Genomic DNA, 26,376 nt, shown 5'->3' with positions numbered 1-26,376 from the left:
TTTACTTCCATTCAATGATGCCTTGACTGATCCTATTATGGAAGTCTGGAAGAAACCCTTGTCTGCTCCTGCGGTTTCTAAGAGTGTTGCAAGGAGGTACAGGGCCGCTCCTGAGGACCCGGCTTTTCTCTCTTCACATCCTTCGCCGGAGAGCCTGGTCATTCAGGCTGCCTGTTCGAAGAAGAGTCTTAGTGCCTTTCCGCAGGTTCCTTGTGAGAAGGAGGCTAAGAAACAGGACCAGGTGGCAAAGAAGACCTTTTCATCGGCTAGTATGGCTTAAAGTCTACTAATGCCACATGCCTAATGGGGAGGTATGTTCATGCCCTGATGGACTCCTTACGTATCCTGGCCCCTAAAATTCCTGAAGCAAACCGAAAGGATTTTGAGGAGGTGATCAATGACACTCAGGCGGCTGCCCGCCAGGTAATTCAAAGTGGTCTGGACACTGCTGACTCTGTGGCTCGAATTATGGGCACCGCTGTTGCGACAAGGAGATCTGCCTGGTTGAAGTCATCGGACTTTTCGGCTGATGTTCAGGCGACTCTGCTTGATCTCCCCTTTGATGGCTCAGGTCTCTTTGGGAAAAAGGCGGATGCTGCTCTTGAGCGGTTCAAGGATTGCAGGGCAACAGCGAAGTCTTTGGGCCTCCAGATCAGGGGCGCTTCTTCCGGCAGAAGGTTCAGGGGCTTTGGTCGCTCCTTTCGGAATTTCCGGCAAGGCCAACAGCAGCAGCAGCAACAGCAGCAGCAGCAAAATTCAATGTACAGATCGTACAGGGGAAAGCAAAGAGCGCGTCCTCGTGGACGTCAGCCCTCCTCTTCCTCCACCTCTTCCAACCCCCCTGCCGCAGAAAAGCAGCCCTAGATCCGCTATTCAGGATCATGTGGGTCCGGTTGGGGGTCGGCTTACCCATTTTCTACAGGATTGGGAATCGGTTACGTCAGATCTTTGGGTTCTCAATCTTGTAGAAAATGGGTATGCCCTTCCCTTTCGGGAATTCCCCCCTGTTTACCCTCCTTGTCAAGGTTTTTGCACCCAGGAACATCTGTCTCTTCTGCAGGAGGAGGTTCTAACTCTGTTACGAAAGGGTGCGATAGAGGTGGTCCCAGAGCAGGAAAGGGGTCAGGGATGCTACTCCCGGTATTTCCTGATCCCCAAGAAGGATGGCAGGCTTCGTCCTATCCTGGACCTCAGGATCTTGAATCTCTATCTGAAGCAGGAGAAATTCAAGATGCTCACCCTTGTTCAGGTTCTTCAAGCGTTGATGGAAGGAGACTGGATGGTGTCGCTCGACTTGCAGGATGCGTATTTCCACATCCCAATCCTGAAGTCGCACAGGAAGTATCTCCGTTTCACGGTTGGGTCACAGCACTACCAGTTTGCGGTCCTTCCGTTTGGTCTTACTACTGCGCCTCGAGTCTTCACCAAGGTGATGGCGGTGGTGGCAGCGCATCTCAGGAGATCGGGGATACCTGTGTTTCCGTATCTAGACGACTGGCTGATCAAAGCGGAGTCGTCAGAGAAGGTGCTCCATCATCTGCAAGAGACAACTCAGTTGTTGTTCAGGTTGGGTTTTTCGATAAATGTACCCAAGTCTCACCTGGTGCCCTCCCAGCGCAACCTGTTCATAGGTGCCGTACTGGACACTACTGTTTGTCGTGCATTCCCTCCTCCTCAAAGGATTCGCGACATACAGGAAATGATTCCTTTGTTTTACCCTGGAGCGGTCGTTCCAGTCCTGAAGGTCCTTCGCCTGCTCGGTCTGATGGCTTCTTGCATTCTCCTGGTCAACCATGCACGCTGGCACATGAGGGCACTCCAGTGGTGTCTCCGCAGGCAGTGGTATCAGCACAACGGAGATCTCGGGGAGTCGGTGAAGATCTCCAGAGAAACTGCAGCGGATCTGTCTTGGTGGAGCGTGGAAGGCAACCTGTCGCAAGGGAAGCCTTTCCATCTACCTCCATCGGTGGCCACGGTGATTACGGATGCATCCACTCTAGGGTGGGGTGCTCATCTGGGGGATCTGGAGGTCAAGGGTCTTTGGTCTCCAGAGGAAAGGTTGCTTCACATCAACCTTCTAGAGTTGCGGGCGATACGTTTGGCGCTCAAGGCCTTCCTCCCTTCCCTTCGCGGTCAGTCGATCCAAGTCCTGACGGACAACACGACCGCGATGTGGTACATCAACAAGCAGGGAGGAGTGGGGTCGCAGTGTCTCTGCAGAGAGGCTCTGCGTCTCTGGTCCTGGGTTCAGGACCACCAGATTTGCCTGATGGCAAATCATCTGGCCGGAGTTCTGAACGTACGTGCGGACAGTCTCAGCCGGCAGTTCTCTGCCGACCACGAGTGGAGGCTTCATCCAGAGGTGGTTCGACACGTTTTTCGGACGTGGGGGACCCCTCGGGTGGACCTGTTTGCCACTCGCGAGAATGCTCACTGCCCGTCATTCTGCAGTCTCCAGTATCCGATGCAAGGAGCCTTGGGGGACGCGTTTCAGTTGTGTTGGGGAAGTCAACTCCTTTACGCGTTTCCTCCCATACCCTTGATTCCTCGGGTTCTGAGGAAAATTCGCCAAGACCGGGCCCAAGTTATATTGGTCGCCCCGGATTGGCCAAGAAGGGTGTGGTATACAGATCTACTCCACCTCTCCTCTCACCCGCCGCTCCGTCTCCCTCTCAGGGCAGACCTCCTCTCTCAGATGGAGGGGCAGGTTCTACACCCCCACCTCCAGACATTGCACCTTCATGCCTGGAGATTGAACGGGGCAACCTGATTTCCTATTCTCTCACACCTGATGTGGTGGATGTCATTTTGTCTGCTAGACGTGACTCCACTAAGACTGTCTATTCTTATAGATGGTCTAGGTTTGTTGTTTGGTGTGGTGAGAATGATATTGACCCGTTGAGAGCCCATTTATCAGATGTGCTCCGGTTTGCTCTCTCTTTGGCTCAACAGGGGCTGGCAGTTGCCACAGTTAAGGGCTATCTTTCGGCACTGTCAGCTTTTATTTGTTTGCCTGATCAGCCCTCTCTTTTTAAGTCACCTGTTGTCTTGAGATTTTTGAAGGGTCTTGTAAATAAGTTTCCTCCTACCCCTTTTATTGTACCTCAGTGGGACTTGAATCTTGTTCTGACTTTTTTGATGGGCTCTCCCTTTGAGCCTCTTCATAAATGTCCTATGAGGCTTTTAACCTTTAAGGCAGTTTTCCTAGTTGCAATTACCTCGGCAAGGAGGGTGAGTGAGCTTCAAGCTCTTAGTTCCAAGCCCCCGTTCCTGACCATACATGCTGATCGGATGGTTCTAAGGACCAGGGCTGCTTTTCTTCCTAAGGTGGTGACTCCTTTCCACCTTGGTCAATCCATTACCCTCCCTACCTTTTATCCTCCCCCACACCCTTCCAAGGAGGAGGAGAGGTTGCACCGTCTGGACCCTAAGAGGGCGGTGTCTTTTTATTTGGACAGAACTAGAGACTGTCGCTTGGACGATCAACTCTTCATTGGCTTTGCTGGCTGCAAGAAGGGAAGAGCGGTCCATAAAAGGACTTTATCAAGATGGATCGTTCTGTGCATAAAGATCTGCTACTCTTTGGCCGGTAAGGAGCCTCCGGAGGGTATTAGAGCTCATTCCACTTGAGCTAAGTCATCTACCTCTGCTTTAGCTAGAGGTGTTCCTGTGGAGGACATTTGTAGGGCGGCAACCTGGTCTTCCCTCCATACTTTTGCGAAGCATTACTGCTTGGATACGGAAGTCAGGAGGGACGGCCACTTTGCGCGCTCTGTCCTTCAGGATTTCCTGGTTTAGAAGAGTGGACACCCTCCTCCGGGAGTGGGGACTGCTGTGGGACTCTATTCACAAGGTGAGGAATCCACACGGCAGATGTATCTATCAGAAGAACAAGTTACTTACCTTCGGTAACGCTTTTTCTGGTAGATACTATATCTGCCTGTGGATTCCTCACTGACCCACCCGCCTCCCCGTTGTCCACTCTTCTATGCCAGAGTTATTGTACTGTATTGTATATTTGTTTTGATGTCAAGGAAATGTTTCATTTGCTTCCTGCATTTGCTTTACACTGTGTGTTTTGCCTTGACTATTGCATACTGTACATATTGCTTTGTATATATCTACTGTCATTGGTCCGTCCGTGTGCCTCGATGGCACGGAAAAAAGGCGGAACTGATGTCATCACGCCGGCGTGGGCCTGTTATAGGCGTCGGTGACGTCAGCGGAGTCGCGAGCGGAGCCGTGTCTCTGTGACGTCCTATCCACGTCGGCGCGAGGCTACGAAAAAGAATTTCCGGATGTTGCTGGCGCAAGGGGGATATTCACATGGTGAGGAATCCACAGGCAGATATAGTATCTACCAGAAAAAGCGTTACCGAAGGTAAGTAACTTGTTCTTCAGAGACTTTCATTTGGTTGCCACAGCCGGAGCAAGGAACAGCAAGTTTAGCCCGTGCAGTGCTGCAAGCGGGGCTGTGTTGTGCGCATGCGGACCCGAACAAGTGCAATTCTGCATGCCAGTATTTTGCAGTGCAACAGGAGAGAGAGAGTCCATTTTGCCCAATTGGGCCTGTGGCTTTGGAACCTCCAGCCCAGACTCTAAAGAAAGGCTGGGGGCTAGAAAAGGTCTTTCCACATGGCGAGGGTCTGCCTTCTCCCTGGCAAGGCTCTAATTTCTTAACTGCCCGCTTTGTGTAAACAGTGATATGATTGAACAAGCCTTGCCTTCTATCCAGTATGCGTGGCACACTCAACGTTCACTGCACAAAGACAATGACAGCAGACCCCCACCGACCCACACCCCATCACTTCAGACTCTGTCCCCAAGTGTTTAATTAAAAGGGGTGCAACTGAATCCATGCCTTTGTCTAGCGAGCAACTTGTGTTACTTTTGGTGTGAAAAAAATGCAAAGCAAAAAAAAGGCCACCGTTATGTATGAAAAACTAACAAACATATGCTGAGTGGTGGTGGCAGCAGGGTGCGTTTATCCAGAGCCTTGCCGCCTGGAACTTATATGCAATCTATATTTAATAAATATTAGTGCTGTGTACTGGTGGAAACATGTTCATTCTTCTGATAAGAAAGAATGTCAGGGTGCCTTTTAAAGTCACTCTTGTAAACGTCATTGGATGGGGGCAGGAGAGTACCCGAGGATTGGGCTGTAAACTGTAGGTGTCCTGATGCAGATTCAAGGATGCAGACTTTTTTTGTAAGGCAGATGTTGTAGCATCCAGGATAATGTGCTGCATGGCTAAATACTTTCATAAGGTCCCAAAGGCGAGACCTATTGGCTATGCCAATACTTGTTCTTGAAAGTACTGACAAATCCTTGTAAATTATTATTGTTCATTACATTATTTATGTTCTTTTCAAATGTGTTTACTTACCTTCCCAATCCAAGATGTCTGACATAGTTCGAATTATTTTATACCATGTTCTTCACTAAATAAGGGAGTTCCATCGTGAGTCCAGTTGTGTCACAATTGTTCCTGAATCTGTGCTCGCAACCTGGACTTCGTCGACCCTGCATGCTCTCTAGTTCCTGTTGTTAACCTTCTTTCTCTCATCTAGTCTTTAGCCTGGCTCGCAAGAAAGTTTTTTCTGAACTGAATTTTTTATCCTGTTTCTGAGTTAATTTCTTGAGCATTGCTAGTCTTTCTGTTATTATTCTGGCATCTGGCACCGCCTCTGAAGATAAGAGGCCTTGTCTTCAAAGCAAGACAACACTCCAAGCGTTGCCCAGAAGCCCTTGGTGTCACTGAACACTGGCAGAAAGGCATATGCCGAGCCAAATATGCCTGTCTGCCAGTGTTCAGTGTCACCTGACTGTTGATGGTTCCCCAGTGATGAAATGTGTACTGCTCCCAGACAGTGGAGTGTGGGGAGATGATTACTTTCCTGACAGGATGGCCATCTTAGCTGTGCCGAAGAATCTAATTAACTTCAAAGGGTACCTTGTCGCAGGCAGATTTAGCCGACACCTGGGACCCCTATTGTCCTCCTAGACAATCAAGCACCGATTCCAGTGGGAGAGTGGCTGCTTTCCTAACTGGTTTTGAGTGACCACAAGGGAGGATTTGCCCATGTTCATAGTCATACATCTGGGTAGGCACAGGGAGCTCTGCACTGTGGAAGAAAGGTTCTGCTATGTTGGTTTTAGGTAGGGAGAGAAACTGTGGAACAGTTTACAGTAAAACCCACAGGAAGAGCTGCAAAAATGGGTTGAGTCACCCCTAGGAACTTTTATCCCATTGGTTAGAGAGTGGTCAGGAGTTTTCACCCACCCATAGGCTGGCACTGGGTAGAAATGTGGCATCCCCAGTTCCTCACGAGAGTGAGCCCGAAGAACCCTCCGTGCTCTAGTGAAGCGCACAGCAAATGAACCTAGAAAGTTTCAACAATGAACTAAATCGTGTAAACAAGATTCCAAAACCTTTTTAGAAAACTCAAACCGTGCGTAAATTTTCAACATCGGCAGCAAGAAATCCAAAACTTACTGCAACTGGGCATTTTCAAAAGTAAGCCAAATTCTTTAAGTTGCCCAGCAAAATGCTCACAGGCACTTTGCACCAAAAGCGGTCTTCACAACTGTACCAAATCCAAATGCGGTCTTCAAACCACACCAAATACAAACCAAAATTGTATCATATCCAAGTACAAACAAAAGCAAACTCACCTGGTGCTCCGCAGGTCAAGCAAACTTTTTCTTCGCTGCCGACTCTTCGGACCAAACGGTCAGATCCAAGGGTTTTGCAGTTCAGAACCCCAGCCGGGATGATCACTGAGCGAGGCACTGGCTGGTCAGTCAGACGGGGCAGCTGCGAGTTCAGGACACCCTCCTGCAGGGATCCCTGGTCCGCCCGCCCGACCTGACGATGGCCCCAACCTCCTCACTCGTCCGCGGGCAAGGATGGATCACCCAATGGGGTACCTGTTCGGGCGCAAACTGAAGGAAGTGACCCGTTTCGGGTCACCCGGGTCACTCGCAACCACCTCTCAGCCTTCCATACAAATGAAGAGTCGGTCAGACAGTAGAGAATAAGATCCAAGTATATGTTTATTTCAGTGACACTATAGTGGAGTCCCGCCTGCCAGTTGCTTAGGGTGCTGCAGAGGGAACTGACATCAGAACTCATGGTATTACATTATGTAGGATTCAGAAACAGTAAACCACGCCCACACTGGAAATTTCCAGTTGGGACCAGCTACACAATGAAGGTACAGAAAAGTTTCGACCCTGAGACTGGGCGCACACTATCTGTGTGCCAAGGTCACTCTGCTGGCGCCCCTAGCCTAGCTAGTGGGAGCGGGCTTCTATCTTGTGAGAAAGGTATGCGCTAACAATAACAATATATTCATTAGAGAATAAATCACGATCATGACACAACATGGCGGCTAAACGTAAAATGGTGCAGCAAATTTTAACTTAAGCTGAACAACACATAGCAATACAGCGAAGACATTTTATTATATCCCAACATGTCAAAGAACTTGCCAATGGAGGTGGAAATCTCTGATCTAAATACTGGGTCTTTCTAGGGCTGCGTAGGCAGAGCATTGGATGCAATACTTAATTGCTTGGTCAGGTAAACCAATTTCCAGTGATATAGGGGAAGTGACAGGATGGTGATATATTGATCCAGTAACAAATATGAATCTTCTCTGTGGGTAAGCAAAGATGTAGACTATCCTAAAGCAAAGTGACTCATGTACCGGTATTGAATTTCCTTGTGAGCAAGTGCTGTATAATCCAATGAACCTAAGTTGCCTTCACCTATCTGCATTTTATTTGGACCAAAGTGTGTCTCCTAAACATTAGCAATTTTTATACCATGTCTTCCTAAACATTTATTTCTAGGTTTAATCATTTGCTTAATATTCCTGGTGATCGCTTTAACTATATGCATCCTGAGCGATAAGCTTTATGGGAAAGCCCCTCAGCGGAGCGATCAATCTCCGAGCGTTTGTGCCTGCATTTGGAAAAAGGTGTTGATTTGAAGTCTTATGTATCCAGTCTGTTTATACAGCTGTTGATTACTTTCAAAACTCCCTTCCCATCTGCCACCCACACTGAAATCCTCAACTTCCTGTGAAAACATTCCCAGTTAAGCCTGAAGCAAAGCAACTTAAACTCTGAGCAGTCTATTATTATTCTCAATTCATTTCCCCCTTCTGTTATTACTTTCTCTTTCAGGAGGTCCTCTCTTTTGATCACACACTTTCTCTTTAATTGTCCTCTTTACTTTCTTAGGCTAACCCCGATCCTCGAATTTCTCCATGACGTCCCTTGGGGGTGAATCACATTCTCTTTACCTAGTACTGTTTCTTTTGGTATGCAGGAGCTCCCCAAAGGGGATGCGCCGTTTCAGGTTTTTAAGGTGATTATTCCTGGCGTGCAATAAAGAATTTCCCGCAGTGTGCTTTCTGTATAGCGATTTATAGCTTCTCTTGTCTACTACACACTTTCGGATCCAGGAATGTAACCCTCCTGGTGCGAAATTCACTTGTGAATCCCTGGTTTAGAATGTTGGAATTTAAGGTTGAGATGTAGTCCTGCAATGACTCTCTGATTTCCCCTCTATATAATGAAGAGATTGTCAATATATCTGACCCATATTATAATCCGTTCCAACTAATGGTCATTTTCCTCTGACTAGGCTACCTGCTCCTCCCACCAGCCCACAAATAGAGTTGCGTAGCTGGGGGCGAAGCAAATATCCATCACTGCTCCGTGTCTGCCTGTAGTGTTGGCCTGCAAATATAAAGATGTTATTCATTAGGCAAATTTCTATGAGGAAGCGGTTGCGATAATACTTGTGATCGCAGCCCAGCCTCTCCAAGATAGCTCTCTTTATTTCACTTTAGGGAGTAGTTCCTGCCGGGTTGGCGGCTTGAAAAGCAGCTTGTAGTTCACCAGACAATAAGGGGGCTATATACTGTCCCCATCTCTCTTGGGGCCAAGCTGCGGTGGAGGCGACCCGCTCGAAATTCACAAAAAAGTAATCGGGTCGTCCCCCTCCTTGAACTTCTGAAGCACGGTGCCTGGCACATTAGGGTGTACCCTCGCGCTAGATATGGCATCTGTTAATCGCATGGTGGCTGTATCCTGCACCTGTTGGTTAGACGTCATGAGAGATGCCTGGTCCTTCAAGGCGGAGTGTAGGGCTTCCCGTTCCTGTTGGGCCAACTTGGTTTGCTGTTCAAAAATGAGCTGTAGGGGACGTTGGCCCTCTGCCAATTGAGAAATCATGGACTCCACAGTAAGGGGTTGTCATGTTGGGCTAGACACGATCTATCCCACTTCTGACACCACTGTGGGCATTAGACCAGGTTGAGTATGCATCGTCCCTCCCACTGCAAGAATGTCAGGACCAAGTAGGGTAGTGTGAGGAAGAAGTTTCTTTATTTTTCCTCTTTACAGGTTCAGGAATTCGCCCTTAGTCCTTCCAGGGTACGTCCCTCCCCTGGGAACAGTTCCAGAGTGGTCAGAATGTGGTACAGTCAAATAATAGGGCTTAAATTGAGGCAGTGATAGAAGGTTCCTCAGCTTCTATATCCCCAGGTCCGGTCTTCTCCTCGGTTTGGAACCGGAAACAACCAAAAAAGAAAGAAAGAAAAAGGCATAAAAACCGCTGTCCTTGCGGGAGTAAAAGGGGAAGGTTAAATGCCACCGTCACTCATGTGCTGCTCCTTTGATGTGCCTAGGTGAAAGGGGATCGTGGTCTCTCAAGGTGAGGTTCGCCACATTCCCGCCCACCAGCCCCTGAACTAGAAGAATCCCGGCACTTGCCTGCACCCACGACCCTCCAGGGCTGAGGGGAGAGGAGGGGAGTCTCGGCCTCCGCATCCCTTGCTGGAGCATCAGACTCGTGGGCGTTGCTCCTTGAGCGATTAGCCTTGGTGCAGTACTCTTCTTCCTGACTCGGGCTTCCGGACAGCGGCGGTTCCCTGGCTCCTCCACACAGGATGAAGGTCTCGTCCTCTGCTCTCGGTTGTTCTCCGTCTTCTCACTTGCTCCTCCTCCTTCGTCCTGTGTCCCCGCCATAAGAGCTCGTCCATCGGCTCCACCTCCTTAGCTCGCAGTGTCTGGTACTGTTGTTCCGGTTTGAACGGCTGGACCGTATAACCCACTTCCAGTCGGGATTTCAGCGGCTGCCATGGTGGAGTGGTCGGGGCGCTCCGTGATGGGGGGAATCCACCACAACCCTCTACCTGCCTCTCTTTCTGTTATTATTCTCTTTATTCTTACACTTGCCCAGCAGGGCTCTGCTTTGGCACTCTCAAGGGTTATCTCTCTGCTCTGTCTGCTTTCCTGCAGCTGCCTGACCAACCCTCTTTACGTTCCTGAAAGGGCTTGTACATGTGTTTTCTGCCTTCACCTTTCATCATGCCTCAGTGGGATCTGAATCTGGTGCTCACTTACCTCATGTGTGCTCTCTTTGAGCCGCTACACAATTGGCCCCTCCAGCTGCTCACCCTCAAGACATCTTTTCTGGTGACAATACATCTTCCTGGAAGATGAGTGAGCTGCAGGCTTTGTCATCCAAGCCTCCCTATCTTATGGTATTCCCGGACAAGGTGGTGCTTCACACCAGGCCTCTTTTCTACCTAAAGCGGTTACCCCATTACATTTGGGACACTCTACCACCCTGTTTACCTTTTATACTCCTCAACATCCCTCTACAGAAGAGGAGAGATTCACCTTTTAGAACGAAAAAGAGTATTGTCATTCTACATTTGCCACACAAAAGAGTTCCAGGGTGGACAACCAACTTTGTGGGCTATGTAGGAGCAAAAAATGGTCAGGCAGTTCAGAAACTGACCATTTTGTGCTAGGTGGTCCTCTGTATCAAGGTCTTCTATGCCCTGGCTAAAAAGCAGCCTTCTGAGAACTTACAAGCCTTTCCATCAGAGGAAAAACTGCGACCACAGCGTTGGCTCTTGGAGTTCCCGTCCAGGACATCTGCCAGGCAGCAATGTGGTGCCTCTATGCACTAGTTTGCCATACACTACTGCCTTGACAGTCAGATCCGCAGGGACTGGCATTTCGCCCATTTTGTCCTACAGGACTTATTAGTATAGTCAATTTGTACGCAGCTCATCGCCAGGATGGTATGGCTTGGGTATCTATTCAAAGGTAAGGAATCTGCAACTAGAAGTCTCTATCAGATGAACAAGTTACTTACCTTCAGTAATAAATTATTTGATAGAGACAGTATATAGCTACACTTTCCTCACAGACCTCCCTGCTACGCAGACACATTTCTAGGGCTTGGTTTTTTTCCCCCTTTCAGGTCCCTAGTTTTGACACTCGCTAAAGTAACATGGGGCCATATCAGTGAAGGGTTTGAAGAACCCTATTCTGGTGCTCCTATACTTTGACGCTGATCATGTTTCAGGTATGGCTTTTGCAGATTTTGGTTCCTTAAAATAGTTATGCCGCTAGTCAATCGTACTTCTCCTATGGGATATCTTGTAAACTCCAACTTCTCCATTTCTGCCCGAAATTTTACAACAATCGCATCCTTGTAAAAATATTTACATTTGAAAAGAATTCATCTACTTGGACAACAAATAATTGAAACTTTTTACGCTGGATATACGAGACTCATTAATGTTTTCAGACGAGCGGTAATGGTACCCTTACGTAATATTTTGTATCTGAAAGAGACAATTTTTTTCTTCCATCAATACCCCTGCACGTTGGTAGGTGACGTTGGTCAACTCTGTGCCTCTTGTCGGCGCTAGGGTCACTGGGATGATGTTGCATTGCCTACCTAAACGCCGCCCCTGCACACCGACGTCAGTTCTTTCTTTTTCCACGCGAGCCTAGTGCAGTTCCGGAGAGAGCTTGCCCCTTAGTCACTTTTTAATTAATAATTTTTCAACTTTGGTGACGTCTTTTTTTTATTCTTCGACTCCTGGTGCGCGAACCATTGTCGAACCGGTTTCAAGCCTTGTGACTCCTGTCACAAGCTGATGTCGGTGATGGACCTGCACCTCGCGTGCCTCTGGTGCCTGGAGCGCGACCACAGCCAGAAGTCGTGCTCAGACTGTCGGGACATGAAGCCGAAGTCTTTGCGGGAGCCATCCCGAAAGCTTTCGGAGGCCCGGCAGTCGGCTTTGCGTCGCTCCTAGTCTTGCTCGAGAGGAAGGTCTCAAGACCGGTCGCGGAGCCACCACACCTCGTCCAAGTCTTCGCACTCTTTGGGTAAGTCAAAGCACAAAAAGAAGGCGAAGTAGCACTGCTGCTCTTCACCATCCGGAGTGTTGTCGCTTTAAGGCTCCTTTTCCGGCCCCTTACTCAAGGACGACTTTGCGCCTCCCCTGTTCCGGGAGTGGGGGCGTCCCCTGCCCAACCTAGTACATTTTACAAAGCACTCCACCATGTTTTCGGACAGCCAGACTCCCCTGGCATGCCTTTGGGCCCACAGAGTCAGGCCTGGATCCGGATAGATGCCGGTCGACCTTACTCGTCCTTCCCCAGCACCGACCCCGGCAATGATGTCCCGGCATCTGCCGTGCCCCCATCCTCATCCCCGAGATGACCCGGAGCCGGAACGACATCAACCGGCGTAGGATCTGATGCCGGAGGGTACTTTTTTCCCCTTGTTCATCCCTATTGCCCTGAGGGTGGTGATGAGGACTGGAAGGGGGTGCTGGACCTTTTGACAGACCAGCTGAAAGAACCGGACTGGAGAGAGGAATTGGGTGACACCAGTGACCTGGACCTTTCAGACCCTGGAATGCTTTCTCTCCCTACCATGGCTACTGAGGAGGGAGCGTCCTATGAAGTGGTGGTGCGTAAGGCAGCCGAGGTCTTGGGCCTGGAGCTCCCTAAAGTGGCAGTCAGGACTAACCTCCTGATAAAGGTTCTTCAACCAGCGGCAACTTCCTCTGAACACCTCTTGCCCTTCAGTGAAGCCCTCACCGATGTCCTTAGGGGCACTTGGTTTAAGTCCAGCACAGGGGATCCTGTAGAACGAACAATTGCCCGCTGACACCGCCCAGCTCCCGGTGATCCCATTTTCCTCACCCAACACCCTTCTGCAGAGTGCTTGGTGGTCCAAGCTTCTTTTTCCATGGTCGCATTCCCTTCTGCACTCCCTAACACGGAATCCAAGAAGCTGGATCATCTTGGGAAGTGCATGTTCTCTTCCTCCAGCTTGGCACTGCTTTCCATGAATACCGCATGCCTCCTGGGCCGATACTCACATACCATCTGGTATATGGTTGCACAGGTGCTGCCTCTGTGCCCAGAGGAGGCCCGGGCCGTTCTTTCACGAGCCTTGGCAGATGGGAGGGATGCAGCAAAATTCACAATTCGCTGTAGACTGGATGCCACATACTCACTGGGCAGAGCGATTGTCCGGTCGGTAGCCCTTTGGTGCTATGCTTGGTTGAGGACGTCAGTTTTTCCGGGGGATGTTCAGTCGACTCTGCTGGACATGCCCTTCAATGGCCGTCTCCTTTTTGGTGAAAAGGCAGACTCGGCGCTGGAGCACTTTAAGGATTCTCGAGCTATGGTCAGATCCTTAGGCCTCGCTGCATCCTCCCATCCTCCACAGTCTGCCTTTCGCCCCTTTCGTGGCTACGGAATGGGCACCCCACTACGTCCGGCCCAGTGCAGCCACTGGTCTATGCAAGCTGCCCAGCCTCTGCGTGGCCACAGACATGGGATCCAGCGGGCGGGCCAGTCCACCCTTTCACCCCCTGCAGCAGCCTCCAAACCCTGCTAGTCTGCCCGTTCAGACCCATCAGCGGCCATTAGATGGCAGGATTCACCATTACCTCCCCCACTGGCAATCCATCACATCAGACAGGTGGGTTTTGCAGATAGTCCTTAGGGGCTACTCCCTCCCCTTTGAATCTACTCCTCTTTCCATGCCACCGTCTTTCGATCGCATGTTGAAGGATCATTTGGCACTTCTCCGCCAGGAAGTTTCAGCTCTCTTGGCCAAGGGAGCTATTGAAAGGGTCCCTGCGCCAGAAGTAGGTCGTCGTTGCTATTCCTGCTACTTTCTGGTGCCCAAGAAGGACAAGGGCCTGCGTCCTATCCTATACCTCCGGGCCCTCAACCGCTTCCTCCGGAAGGAGAAGTTCAAAATGTTTAACCTTGGCTCAGGTCCTATCTGCTCTCGACCCTGGAGACTGGATGGTGGCGTTGGACTTTTAGGATGCCTACTTTCACATCCCTGTGCTGCCAGCCCACAGACGTTACCTACGGTTCACTGTAGGCCATGAGCATTTTCAGTTTACCGTGCTCCCCTTGAGCCTTACCAGTGCCTCTTGCGTGTTCACGAAAGTGATGGCCATGGTCGCAGCTCATCTGCGCAGATCAGATCAGGGGTTCTAGTCTTCCCCTATCTCGACAACTGGCTGTTCACGGCGGGCTCGCCCCAGGCTGTCGTCCTTTACCTCCAGACTACGGCAGGCCTCCTGCATTCGCTGGAGTTCACTATCAACATGCCGAAGTCACATCTGACTCCCTCTCAGTCGCTCCCTTTCATCTGAGCTGTTCTGGACACCGTGCAGTTTCAGGCGTATCCTCTCAAGCAGCGAGTCCAGGATATTCGGGCTATGATACCGATGTTTCAGCCTCTACCCCGGATTTCTGGGAGGAGGACCCTGGGGCTGCTGGGCCTCCTGGCCTCCTGCTTACTGCTTGTGGATCATGCCAATTGGCATAGGTGTGCTCTGCTGTGGGACCTGAAGTTCCAGTGGGCACAGCATCAGGGGAATCTCTCCGACAACGTCCAGATCTCTTAGGGAACTGTGCAACAACTGCAGTGATGGCTAACGAACCAAGATTGGTTCAAAGGCAGATCCATTTCCCTTTCCCAACCAGACCTCACAGTGGTGACCGATACATCACTCCTGGGAGAGGTGGACATCAGAAAAGTCTGGTCTCCGGCGGAGTACGGGCTCCATATCAACCTGTTGGATCTTTGGGCAATTTGCTTGGCACCGAATGTATTCCTTCCCTCCCAGAGACAACACCACTACCATGTGGTACTGCAACAAACTGGGCGGGTGGGGTCATGGACCCTTTGTCAGGAGGCTCTTCGCCTTTGGACATGGCTGGAACATCAGGGCATGACCCTGGTGGTCAACACCTGGCAGGTTCTCTGAACGCCAGGGCGGACTAACTCAGCCGGCGGTGCCTGGTGGATCATGAATGGCGTCTTCGCTCAGAGGTGATGCGCGGTCTCTTTCAGCAGTGGGTAGGGCCTTGGTTAGATCTGTTCACCACCGAAGAGAATGCACAATGTCAGCTGTTTTGCGCGTTGGAGTTTCTAAGGCGGTACTTGCTTACCAACGCTTTTCGTCGCGCGTGAAGTTGCATCTCCTGTATGCCTTTCCGCCTGTACCACTTCTGCCCCGACTCCTGAAGAAGGTCACTCGAGACCGGGTCCAAGTCATTCTTGTGGCTCTGGACTTGGCACGAAGAGTCTGGTACTCCGAGCTCCTGACCTTGGCCATCGATCCTCCACTAAGAATGCCTCTTCGGGAGTATCTTCTCTTGCAGCAGCAGAGGAGGGTTCTTCACTTGAACCTGTCCAGCCTTCATCTCCTTGCATGGAGATTGAGCTGCGGATATTGACCGCTTTTTACCTTCCTCCCGAAATCTGTGACATCCTCTTGGCAGCTAGGCATCCCTCCACTAAGACGGTATTCACCTTTCGATGGAATACGTTTGTGGCATGGTGCACAGCAAAGGCTGTGGATCCCCTTTCTGTCCCTCTTTCTGAGGTTCTTTTGTTCCTTCTTTCTTTATCCCAGCAGGACTCTGCTCTGGGCACTCTTAAAGGCTATCTGCACAAAGGATTTCTGGGTGGCCGATCAACTCTTTGTTGGCTATTTGGGTACCAAGAAAGGTCGGGCTGTGCAAAAGCCTACCATCTCTAGATGGGTCGTCCTTTGTATAAAGATTTGTAATGCTTTAGCTAAAAAGGAACCTCTATTGGAGCTGCGAGCTCAATCCACTAGAGCCGTGGCAGCAACTACTGCTTTGTCACATGGAGTCCCACTCATTGACATCTGCCAGGAGGCTACATGGGCTTCTTTGCACATGTGCACCATACGCTACTGTCTGGATGGGCAAGTCTGGAGGGATGGCTCCTTTGCCGTTCTCTCCTCCAGGACTTTCTGGTGTAAACTTGGTTCGCAGTCCCTCCTCCTCCAGGGTTGGCATTGCTGGGGTATCGATTCTAAGGTAGGTATATTTGTTTTCGATTCCTTACCACCCCACCCATCCTCCCCGCTCTGCGAACTGACTTCTAGGAATAGGGTCTTCCTTGCAGGGCCCTAGTGAGGCGCACCAGTGGTCAGGGTCTTTCATTGCTCTGCGCTTCTGGCGTGGAAAGTCGTATATGAACTGACGTCCGCGTGCAGGGGCGGCGTCTAAGTAGGCACCGCAATGTCATCCCAGCGACGCCGACGACGGACGCAGATTTGACTGTCGCCTCCTACTGATGCGCATGGGTATTGCTGAAGAAAACATTCTCCGGATCCAATCTGATGCCTTGGGATAATTCTAAGGTAAGGAATCTATAACTAATATATGTCTCTTTCAGATCCATGTTACCCAAGGTAAGTAACTTGTTCTTCCTAAACAAGCAATTCAATACAGGGAAGACTGAAGTGCTTTATTGCCCTAGGCCTAGGATACATTCTCCTCTACCTAGCACTTTCTGGCCGAAGGATTTCTCACCCCAGATCCAGCCTGTGAAGGTAGTCCGGAATCTGGGTGTGATGTTTAACAGTGACCTTTCCTTGGGGGCTCAGGTCTCTAAGGTGGTAGCCAGTTGTATGGCTATCCTTCGCCTCTTGAAAAAAATCTTACCCCTGCTACCGTCCCTAGCAAGGATAGAGGTAGGGCGTTGCACCGTGCTCAGTAGGATAGACTACTGTAACGCCCTGCTGCTGGAGTCTCCCAGCTATCTCCTGGACAGACTCCAGAGACTCCAGTCGGCAGCTGCCAAACTCGCCTTAGATTGGCCAACCAGATTCTCCTCTTCGGGGGCCCTGGCTCAGTTGCACTGGCTCCCTCTGAGACAACGGGTGATGTTTAAGTCACTCTGTTTGACCTTTAAAGCCCTACATGGGTTAGGCCCGGCTTGTTTTCAAAGGAAATTCTCATGGCATGTGCCGGTCCGCAATCTACGCTCCACTTCGGCTAGGTTGGTGATTGTACCGAGATTTAGAAGATCCAGAGCAGGTGGCCGGTCGTTTAGCGTGGCTGCGGCCAGGCTCTGGAACTCGCTGCCTATGGATTTGAGGAAGCTCAACTGCCTTCTCACTTTCAGAAGACAGTTAAAAACCTTGCTCTTTCCCACCCGGGCTTAATCTGTAGTCTGCAACTAATCACACCTTTCCCTTTGGTTCTCCAGCGCCAGGATGCCTCTCGAGGTGGTAGTGCGCTTTATAAGTATAATAAATATAAAATAAATAATAAGTGTTGCTGTTTTATGGATTGAACAAAGCATTCAATATTTGACTTGGCTATAGGGACAAATCTAGTGTAGTGGAACAAAAGTAACACTTTTCCCCTTCAAACAGTGTTTAACTTATTTACCTTTGATTACAGAGTGGTTTTATCATGCTCCACTGAAACAGACAGAACAAGGGGCAAACGCAGAAATGTCCGTCCCTCCTGCCTCCCAGATTCCTGGTCTGAGTGATCTAGCAGAGCCTCATAATGAGTTGGACACCCAAAGCCGCAGGAAATGGATCAAGGACACGGATTCCGATTATGTGAAGCTGTCCAAACAAGGAGGAAGGCCTGGTAAATGTTAATAATTTGGTTTGTTGTTTTTGGTCAGCTACGTTATGTAAATTACTATTTATTTTACCGAAATTATTCATAATATCGGATGGTGTATTATTTTGTTTCTTGGGATATTTCTGAAGGCTGTGTGTATTGTGTGAAGGTGCTCATTTTACTGGCTTTGATGTTATTAGTAATGCTGGCTCGCTGTCCTACTTTGTCCACAGCATAGAGACAGATCCCATTCCGTGGATGGATGGATGGATAATCCAGTATATTTTGTATCACACACAACTGATTTATTGGAAGTTGAAAATGATAGATACCTCAGATAAATGCAGGTTTGGCCTTACATAAGCACTGGGAGGTGCTCTGTTTCTGGTCTTTAGTTTAAGAGCTTATGACAAGACCTTTATTGAAAGAGGCACATCTAAGCAACCTGTCCCATCCTTTATAGGCCATTTACACTTTATAATTATTGAGTATTGATTAATGATGCTGCTTGAGTTCCAGAAACAATGAGTTGTAATAAGACAATAAATTCCATTCAGAACTGGAAAAATACATCTAGTCCAACCTGCCTTCTATGCTTGATCTAAGGGACCCCCTCATTTAAAGGTCAGATCAACATCTGCTTCCCAAGGTTTTTTTATACAAAGCTTTGTGTGACTGGCATTGTTCATGCAATCCTAAGAAGCTAGAACCACTTTCCTTTGTTGGTCACACATTCAGTGGTTCCTTTTTTCCACTTATTGATGTAGACTTGAATAAGTTTCTCCCAATGGTGTGTAACGCTGGGTATTTATCTTGGCTTCTTTTTCCTTTTTTCCTTTTTTCCTTTCTCTGTTTAATCTTTACTTGTTCGGTTCAAGCAGCCTACATTACAATGTTCAGTATTCTAACGATGCTGTAATCAACCTGCCATTCTCTACAAGCTTTGCTGTGAGAACCATGAAGGCAAGATCTTTGGAAACCCTTTTGGTGTTCATGTAGAGCATTCAATTAGATTTTTTAAAAGTACTCGAGAAACAACCAGGGATGCTTGGTAACAGAATGTGGTACCAAACATTTATTCAATCAGTGAGGCAGCGAGGCACGTTTTTCAAAAGTGTTACTCCTCCTTCCAATTCTGTGCCGAGGTGATCTTTTCTGAACTAATGTAGCACTTGCTAGTAACCTCCTAGAGGGTGAAAGCACAGCATTGCATAACTGTTCACTGGCTAGTTGTTATAACAAGATTGAAATAGCAATTTCGAGCCTAGGTGGTCCCATGCCCCAGAGCTAATCACCTCTTTGGAATATGATCATAAGATCCTCTTAAGACTCTATTGCATCCTCTGATAGAAAGTCTGCCTCCTCCATACTTTTTTTTGCCTCACTGTTACCTAGTGCAGGAGGTAATTGAGGAGGAGATGGCTATTGAGTTGTTGAGTGAGGAAGCCTCTGTGGGGAGAAAGTGAAGTAGGCTATAGTTTCCAAAGATCCAACTGTCACCTCACTGATAGCGAGGTACTCTGGTAAAAATATGTAAGGTGACAGCACCAAATTAAGTTCATCTCTCTATCCTTCTGTGATGACAAATCCAGTGGAACATTGACGCTTTACTGTGATCAGTTTTCACTCACTGAACAACATGTGACCATACCTTCTTGCCTCTTTGAGCAGGTACTGGGTAGGCACTGTTTCATTTAGTCCTCCACCCAAACTTCAAGGTAAGACATCCTGAGCTCTGTTTTGCCACATGGCTCCCCTTTTTACAGACAGTTAAGCGTAGATTGTGTAACGGCTTACATATTTAAGAGAAATATCATGTATCTACCTCTCGGCTCCGTAAACTTGTCTTTGTTAATTTTTTTTGTTTAGGGCCTTGTTGTTTAGGCCTATGAACACCAGTTCTCATTGTGTTCACAGGCATGGTTAGACATAAAACATCAGGTTGAAAAGAAGCACTTTATTCTGCCTTTGAGAAAAAAAACAGACATGGATCTGAAACAGACAAAGTAACCCAGCATTACAATATTAGCACGGTCACAGCATAATTACCAAGTTTTATCCAAGAATTAACCCAGGTCCTCCTTCCTGTTAGCCAGGCCTTTACAATCTTTCAAGGACCAGGCCACATTTCGTCCTAAGTCTCCAGACACTGCTCCATCTTTCTCTGGTTGACCCTTACGAACTAAGTGGCAGTACTTAGGCAGAAACCAAGCCCACCCTAAATGCCTCAACAGGGGCTAAACCGTCTCATTAGTTACTATATGGTCAAGAGACTCTCACTGCTCCACTGTAAACAGTGTTTGCCATGCCACAGGAAGACTTTGTCTCCACAACCATCACTGGACCCAGATCACTGACAACTCCTGGGTGATACTGGTCATCAGAAAGCGATACTCCTCCCTCAGACACCACCATCGCATCCTCCGCTGCTTCAGTCAGTGTCTGTGGCATGAATGAATGATGCGGATAGGTTCTTCCTCTTAGGAGCCATAGATCCTTTCTTGCTTTTCCATATGGGGCATCATTATTAGTCCTGCTATTTTTATGTCCATTTTAAGGGGGCAACATTTTCCCCATACTGGGTCTACATAATCTAGCCCTTTTGATTTCTCTCCAGAAGTTAAAGATACCTACTCTGGTCTAGGACTGCACAACAATTAGTTATGCTTTCTAAATTGTAGGATTAATATTTCCATGTCTCTGCATCAGGACTGCTAAAAAATGTGTTTGGCTTACAAATTTGGATCAACGTTAACTAGGATATAAGGCTTTCGCTTGATGTCAATGTAGTCCTTTAAGTCTTTGCGTGGCAACACATTCAACTTTTCGGCAGCTGATCCTACCTGATGACTGCCCAGAAACAGTATCCTTCGGAGAATTTACTGCATTCAGTTTGTTTCAAGTCCTCAATACCCTTATCACTATTAATGGTGAACTTCCCAAAATCCATTTTAAAACCACTGTAAAGGATTAATGGCTCAATGTGCTAAGCAATTTACCAGACACAAACACTCCAATTCCTATGTACTACCCTTTTTTAGGAGTTGGTCAAGATTTTCAGACTCCTCAAATGGGATATTAGATGAATACCAATTCGGTATCTGGCTAAGGCTTGTTGCAGGCTGTCCTTCAAAAACTCAGTTTTGGTATTGTATGTATCAATGTTTTGCGACCAAATTCCTCACAAAACATTGATATTTTTCCTAACATCACAAAAGAGGTGGTAACCCATTTTTAAACAAAAAAATAAGTTTGTTTAGAGCCAATTCTTAACCATATATATAAAAAAAAGAAAACTGGTTTTCTAAACAGCCACGTTTCCTTAAGGGACAATGGGCTGCATTTTGAAACAAAAGGTTTGCTTTATTTAAAAGCAATCACAGGCATGGTAGTCTGCTGGCCTTAGCAGGCAACCATCCCCATGATGGCCTCAAATCATAGTGATTCGCAGTTTGCAGCCACTGTCTTTATTAAGAGATAGGTCAAACTGAGACCCACTACAACTTGACTTTTTAAGAATTAACTATTAGTATATAGGTCGGTTCTTAAAAATGTTTACTAGTCACCAAAATGCTAGGTGCAATTTGCAACCAGTATTCTGTGACCAGATATTTGAGCATCTTGTCCTAAATTCTTAGTGGCCATTCCAGTCTGGTGAGAGTCTCCCCGGAATCAAAAAGCATGTCACCCATCAAGGAGACAACGGACACTTTTCTGGAGCCTGATCCAGGATTGTCAGCTGTTCTCGAGCCTTCTGGGGCTGCATACTTCCTGCATTGGGGTAGACTGCCATGCTGCGTACCAGTACTAGATACATGCCGCTTCACCTAATGAAGCACTGAGGTCAGTTGTTGGGCAGCTTGGGCAGCTTTCCATTCCGCCCGTCTCTTTTGACATCTCCTTTTCCACCTGCTGCACCTGCATAAACCGGTCATGACTGACTGGTCTGACTTTAAGGAGATGTCCATAAGATCTTTATTGGATAGATCTGACAAACACCTCATCATAAACCTCTTCAGGTTGAAGCACTCTTTCTGGCCTTAAAGCCCTTTGTAACAACATGCCTATTCTATATCAGAAAGTAAAGGGTGATTCGCGCATCACGTTCATGCCTGCTGGCTGTGCAAATGTGGTAGTGGGTATTTCCCATGACACATCCCTCTTAGTATGCAAACACGGGTGGGAGCTCAAGCAGGCAGTCTTCAAATCTATCTTCAAATCTTTGGGACAGTCAGAGATTCAATCATTAGTGATGCATCGGAATACAGAGTGCAACTATTTTGCTGCTTGGAAACGCAAGAGTTTCAATACCCTTGGCATAGTCTCAAGTGGGGTGGATTCTGAAGGTTCTTTAACCTTCTCACCTGACTCCTTGAGATTTGGCCATCCTTTTGACCATTGCCAGATCTGAATCTGGAGTTAGGCCTTGCGCATCACTTCAGGTAAGATCTTCTGACTAGAAAACATAGGGAGTATCATTCACCCCTAAAAAGCTGGAAGCCACCATTCAGGATTTAGACAGTAGTGTGACATAGAGACATCCTTAATGATGTGTTTGAAGCCTCTGTTAATGGAGTTTTGCAGTTGCCAGTTCTCTATAGTCTGTCTGCAATTTTCAGCACCGTGAACTTTGATCTGTTGCTTGATCTGCACAGGTCAGAGGCTGCTATGACAGATGTAGCTATAAAGTGATTTGAATTGTCTGTAACTGATCACATCCAAAATGTTACTCACTGATTGTTCGAGTCATCTGAAGTTAAGTTGCAACCTGAGATATCTTTGGGCTCTTCTCCATCACTACTTTTTATTAAGCTGCTTTCTCGATCATCAGGACCAGAAGTGTGCAGTTTCATTCTTATGCAGCTGGCAATGCACCTTAATCTGCATGCAAAAAGTCCGAAAGATGACTTCCTTACCCTAAATAAAGTGACAGAGGAGATTGAAGCTTGTTCAGTAACAGTGGCCTGAAATTGAATGCAGCCAAAACAAAAGTTCTCCAAATTGGATGAAGTCCAAAATTTCTGGGATCATCTCCCCTAATGGTTTGATAGCCCTTAATGTCAAATCACATGTAACAAATGCAGAACATGGCAGCAACGTTTGCTCCTAATTTAGTGACACTAGGCGTGATCGCTGCTGTCTAAGACTTGTACAATAGCTGCCAGTAACCACCTCAGTTACATTTGAAATAGATTGCTTGATAAATCCATATAGTAAAAGAAACACCCCACAGTACTTGTAGCTTAATTAGAAGAGAGAGTGCATATTCTCAGTATTTGACAGAGGATTTAAAAATCACTCCTGGTCATTAAAAATGAGATTATTTCATAACTTGGAGATTTTAGAAAATGTGTTAAATGCTTCTGTTTAAGGATTTGGTTTCCTATACTTCCTTCATCGTGTCTAAATTTCTTGGGTCTATATGTAGTTCTACTGAAGTGTTGGGCCATTGCCATTTTATTGCTTGCTGTTTCTTATATCTGCCACTTTATCATGTGATATTCATTAATATTCATAAATACTGAATATCTCTATCCGTGTGCAACATCCTAAATGCACTTATTTCAAAACCATTTCTCTTTCAAAAACTATATTTTCAGTAGTAAACTAAAGGTAACATTTCCATTTTTGAAATGTCAATTAGACTAAATAAGAAGACAAGCCATCTTCTGATTAAAAAATACTTTTTAATTATCTGTTTGCTCGAAAGAAAAAATGCATGAAATCTGGATAGATAGGCACCAACATTATTAAAACGTTGCCACGTTTAGACAGAACGCAACAAGATCAATACTGAATGTTTTACAGTGAGTGTTACTGTCAGTTACTGTATCCATTATGTGGAGATAGGATCCCAAATACTGAGATTTATTTTTACATTTTTTATTTAGTGCCATTTGACGTTGTTTATCCTTGGTTTTAATTGCAAGCTGTTTTCCTGACAGATACATTATGTTATTATATCATTTTGTACTCACCTTTTCAGACAAACATTTTTGGGTAGGTATTCATAAGAGGGTGTGGTGTTAAATATTTCCCTGCTTTCTTCTAATAGCTTAAATGTGTTTTCTGTGTTAAAAACATTTTTGTTGTAATGTTGGTGGGTGGAAAATGTCTGCCCCTTGGAGGCCTTTAATGGTCCCAATGATTCTAAGCAAGAGAAGTTGTATCTTCGAGATGGCACTCCGTGTCTAGCCTCATAAGATGCTCCTTCCTCTAAGACTTAATGTGCAAAAGCATCCACAAACTTAGTCATATGCAGACAGATCTCCTGACCGTATTCGACAGAGGGAGCCTATTAAGGAAGTAGCCCTTGACATGTAGCCATAAGTGTCAAGAGGACCCTCATTTACACCTACATCAATCCGGAATTGGATAGGGTACTTCCCTCTAGGTGACCTTCAGATTTGAAATGGGTAACTGACACCAATGAGCAAAAAATGGTACCAAAATAAATTCATTAGAGTAGGTAAATGGTATGCGTTCACCACTAGGATCCCACTGTCAGAAGACCCCCTTTATAATAACCAATTTCACCGAAGCTTATATGTCATACAGTCTATGCTGCAGTATATTTGCTGCAACCCGATCGATATGGAAGGATTTTACATATGTTTTGTGGGATATGGAAGGGGCAGTACTTAACAAATAGAGAATCCCTTTATAAACAGAGTCTTGAGATCCCTGATGAAGTCCTGTTGAAGAGATAAAATTTGTTGGCTGGGCTGAGAAATCAAAAAATCAAAAAAGTGATTTGAAGAATGAAGCTCTGGATAAACATTTCTTGGCTTTGGTACCCTAAGTGGACGGGATGGACATTGATGCATAAATGGATTTGTACGAGTTGACCGTTTTTAGGTCTCGCTGAAGCAATACGTAAGCATTGTTCGGCGAGATTCTAGTAAGGCTTCCGAAAAGTCTCCCCAAGCTGCGGATTAGACACAGTTCATGTGAGCCAGGCGCGTGCACATCAAACACCATCGGCCTCTGCATCAGACTTCAAAGGAATGTGCCCCCCGCCTTCAGACTTCAAAGGAATGCGCTCCCCCGCCCCGCCACAGCAATGCCGAGGGCTTGTTGCTTTAATGCTCTCACTTGAGGCCTTGTTCTGGCAAGTTTAAAGCATCATTAAGAAAATACAATACATTTACTCCATTTGCGTCCTGTCCATGTTAAACACGCAATTTTATTTTGCTAATTAAACGTTCTCCGCAGCCATATGCAAATCTGTATTGGTCCTGCTTCAGTATGAACAGCATAACATGAATTGTCAGGCCATGCCCACCCTGAGCTAGAAAACACCCATGGAAGGCTGATTTCACCCTCACTGGGCCGCCTTAGTGAGGTAATGTAACATCTTAGTCACTCCTTCCTCTCTTCATGCTCTCTCATTTGTTCTCACTTCCTTTCTCTCTCGCCCTCCCCTTCCTCCCTCTCACCCTCACACACCCTCTCACCCACCCTCACCCACCCTCACCCTCACCCCCCTCCCCCTCACACCTCCTCCCCCTCACACCCCCTCCCCCTCCCCCACACCCTCACACCCCCTCACACCCTCACACCCCCACACCCCTAACCCTCACACCCACTCACCCTCACACACCTTCCCTCTCACTCTCACACCCCCTCACCCTCACACCCCCTCACACCCCCTCACCCTCACAAACCTTCACCCTCACACGCCCTCACCCTCACACACCCTCACCCTCACACACCCTCACCCTCACACACCCTCTCACCCTCACACTCTCTCTCACCCTCACACACCCTCTCACCCTCACATCCCCTTACCCTCACACCCCCTCACCCTCACATTCACTCGCCCTCACATCCCCTCGCCCTCACACCCCCTCACCCTCACACCCTCTCACCCTCACTCCCCCTCACCCTCACAGCCCCTCCTCCCTCCCCCTCACACCCCCACCCTCACACCCCCTCACCCTCACACCCCTCACCCTCACACCCCTCACCCTCACAACTCCACCCCCTCACACCCCCTCACCCCCTCACCCTCACACACCCTCACACCCCCTCCCCCTCACACCTCCTCACTCCCCCCCTCACCCTCACTCCCCCTCACCCCCCCACCCTCACACCCCTTCACCCTCACACACCCTCACCCTCGCCCTCACACTCCCTCGCCCTCGCATCCCCTCACCCTCACCCCCCTCCCCCTCACACCTCCTCCCCCTCACACCCCCTCCCCCTCCCCCACACCCTCACACCCCCTCACACCCTCACACCCCCACACCCCTAACCCTCACACCCACTCACCCTCACACACCTTCCCTCTCACTCTCACACCCCCTCACCCTCACACCCCCTCACACCCCCTCACCCTCACAAACCTTCACCCTCACACGCCCTCACCCTCACACACCCTCACCCTCACACACCCTCACCCTCACACACCCTCTCACCCTCACACTCTCTCTCACCCTCACACACCCTCTCACCCTCACATCCCCTTACCCTCACACCCCCTCACCCTCACATTCACTCGCCCTCACATCCCCTCGCCCTCACACCCCCTCACACTCACACACCTTCACCCTCACACACCCTCTCACCCTCACACCCCCTTACCCTCACCCTCACATCCCCTCAGCCTC

The 26,376-nt window shown here is 48.0% G+C and overlaps 1 protein-coding gene across 4 annotated transcripts in view; it reads left to right on the top strand.

Annotated features, from left to right (window-relative positions):
• Positions 1-26,376, top strand: part of C4_1H7orf57 (chromosome 4_1 C7orf57 homolog) — a 242,188-nt gene that overhangs the window by 57,794 nt on the left and 158,018 nt on the right. For all 4 annotated transcript variants that reach the window (XM_086964899.1, XM_086964896.1, XM_086964897.1 and 1 more), the window contains exon 3: positions 17,591-17,788. In XM_086964899.1, the coding sequence (XP_086821025.1) occupies positions 17,591-17,788 (198 nt within the window). The remainder of the gene's footprint in view (positions 1-17,590; positions 17,789-26,376) is intronic.

The sequence above is a fragment of the Lissotriton vulgaris genome, chromosome 4_1 (assembly GCF_964263255.1).
Source record: "Lissotriton vulgaris chromosome 4_1, aLisVul1.2, whole genome shotgun sequence".
Lineage (NCBI taxonomy): Eukaryota > Metazoa > Chordata > Amphibia > Caudata > Salamandridae > Lissotriton > Lissotriton vulgaris.
The sequence above is the reverse complement of the archived record's forward strand: the minus strand, read 5'-3'. Positions and strand labels throughout refer to the sequence as shown.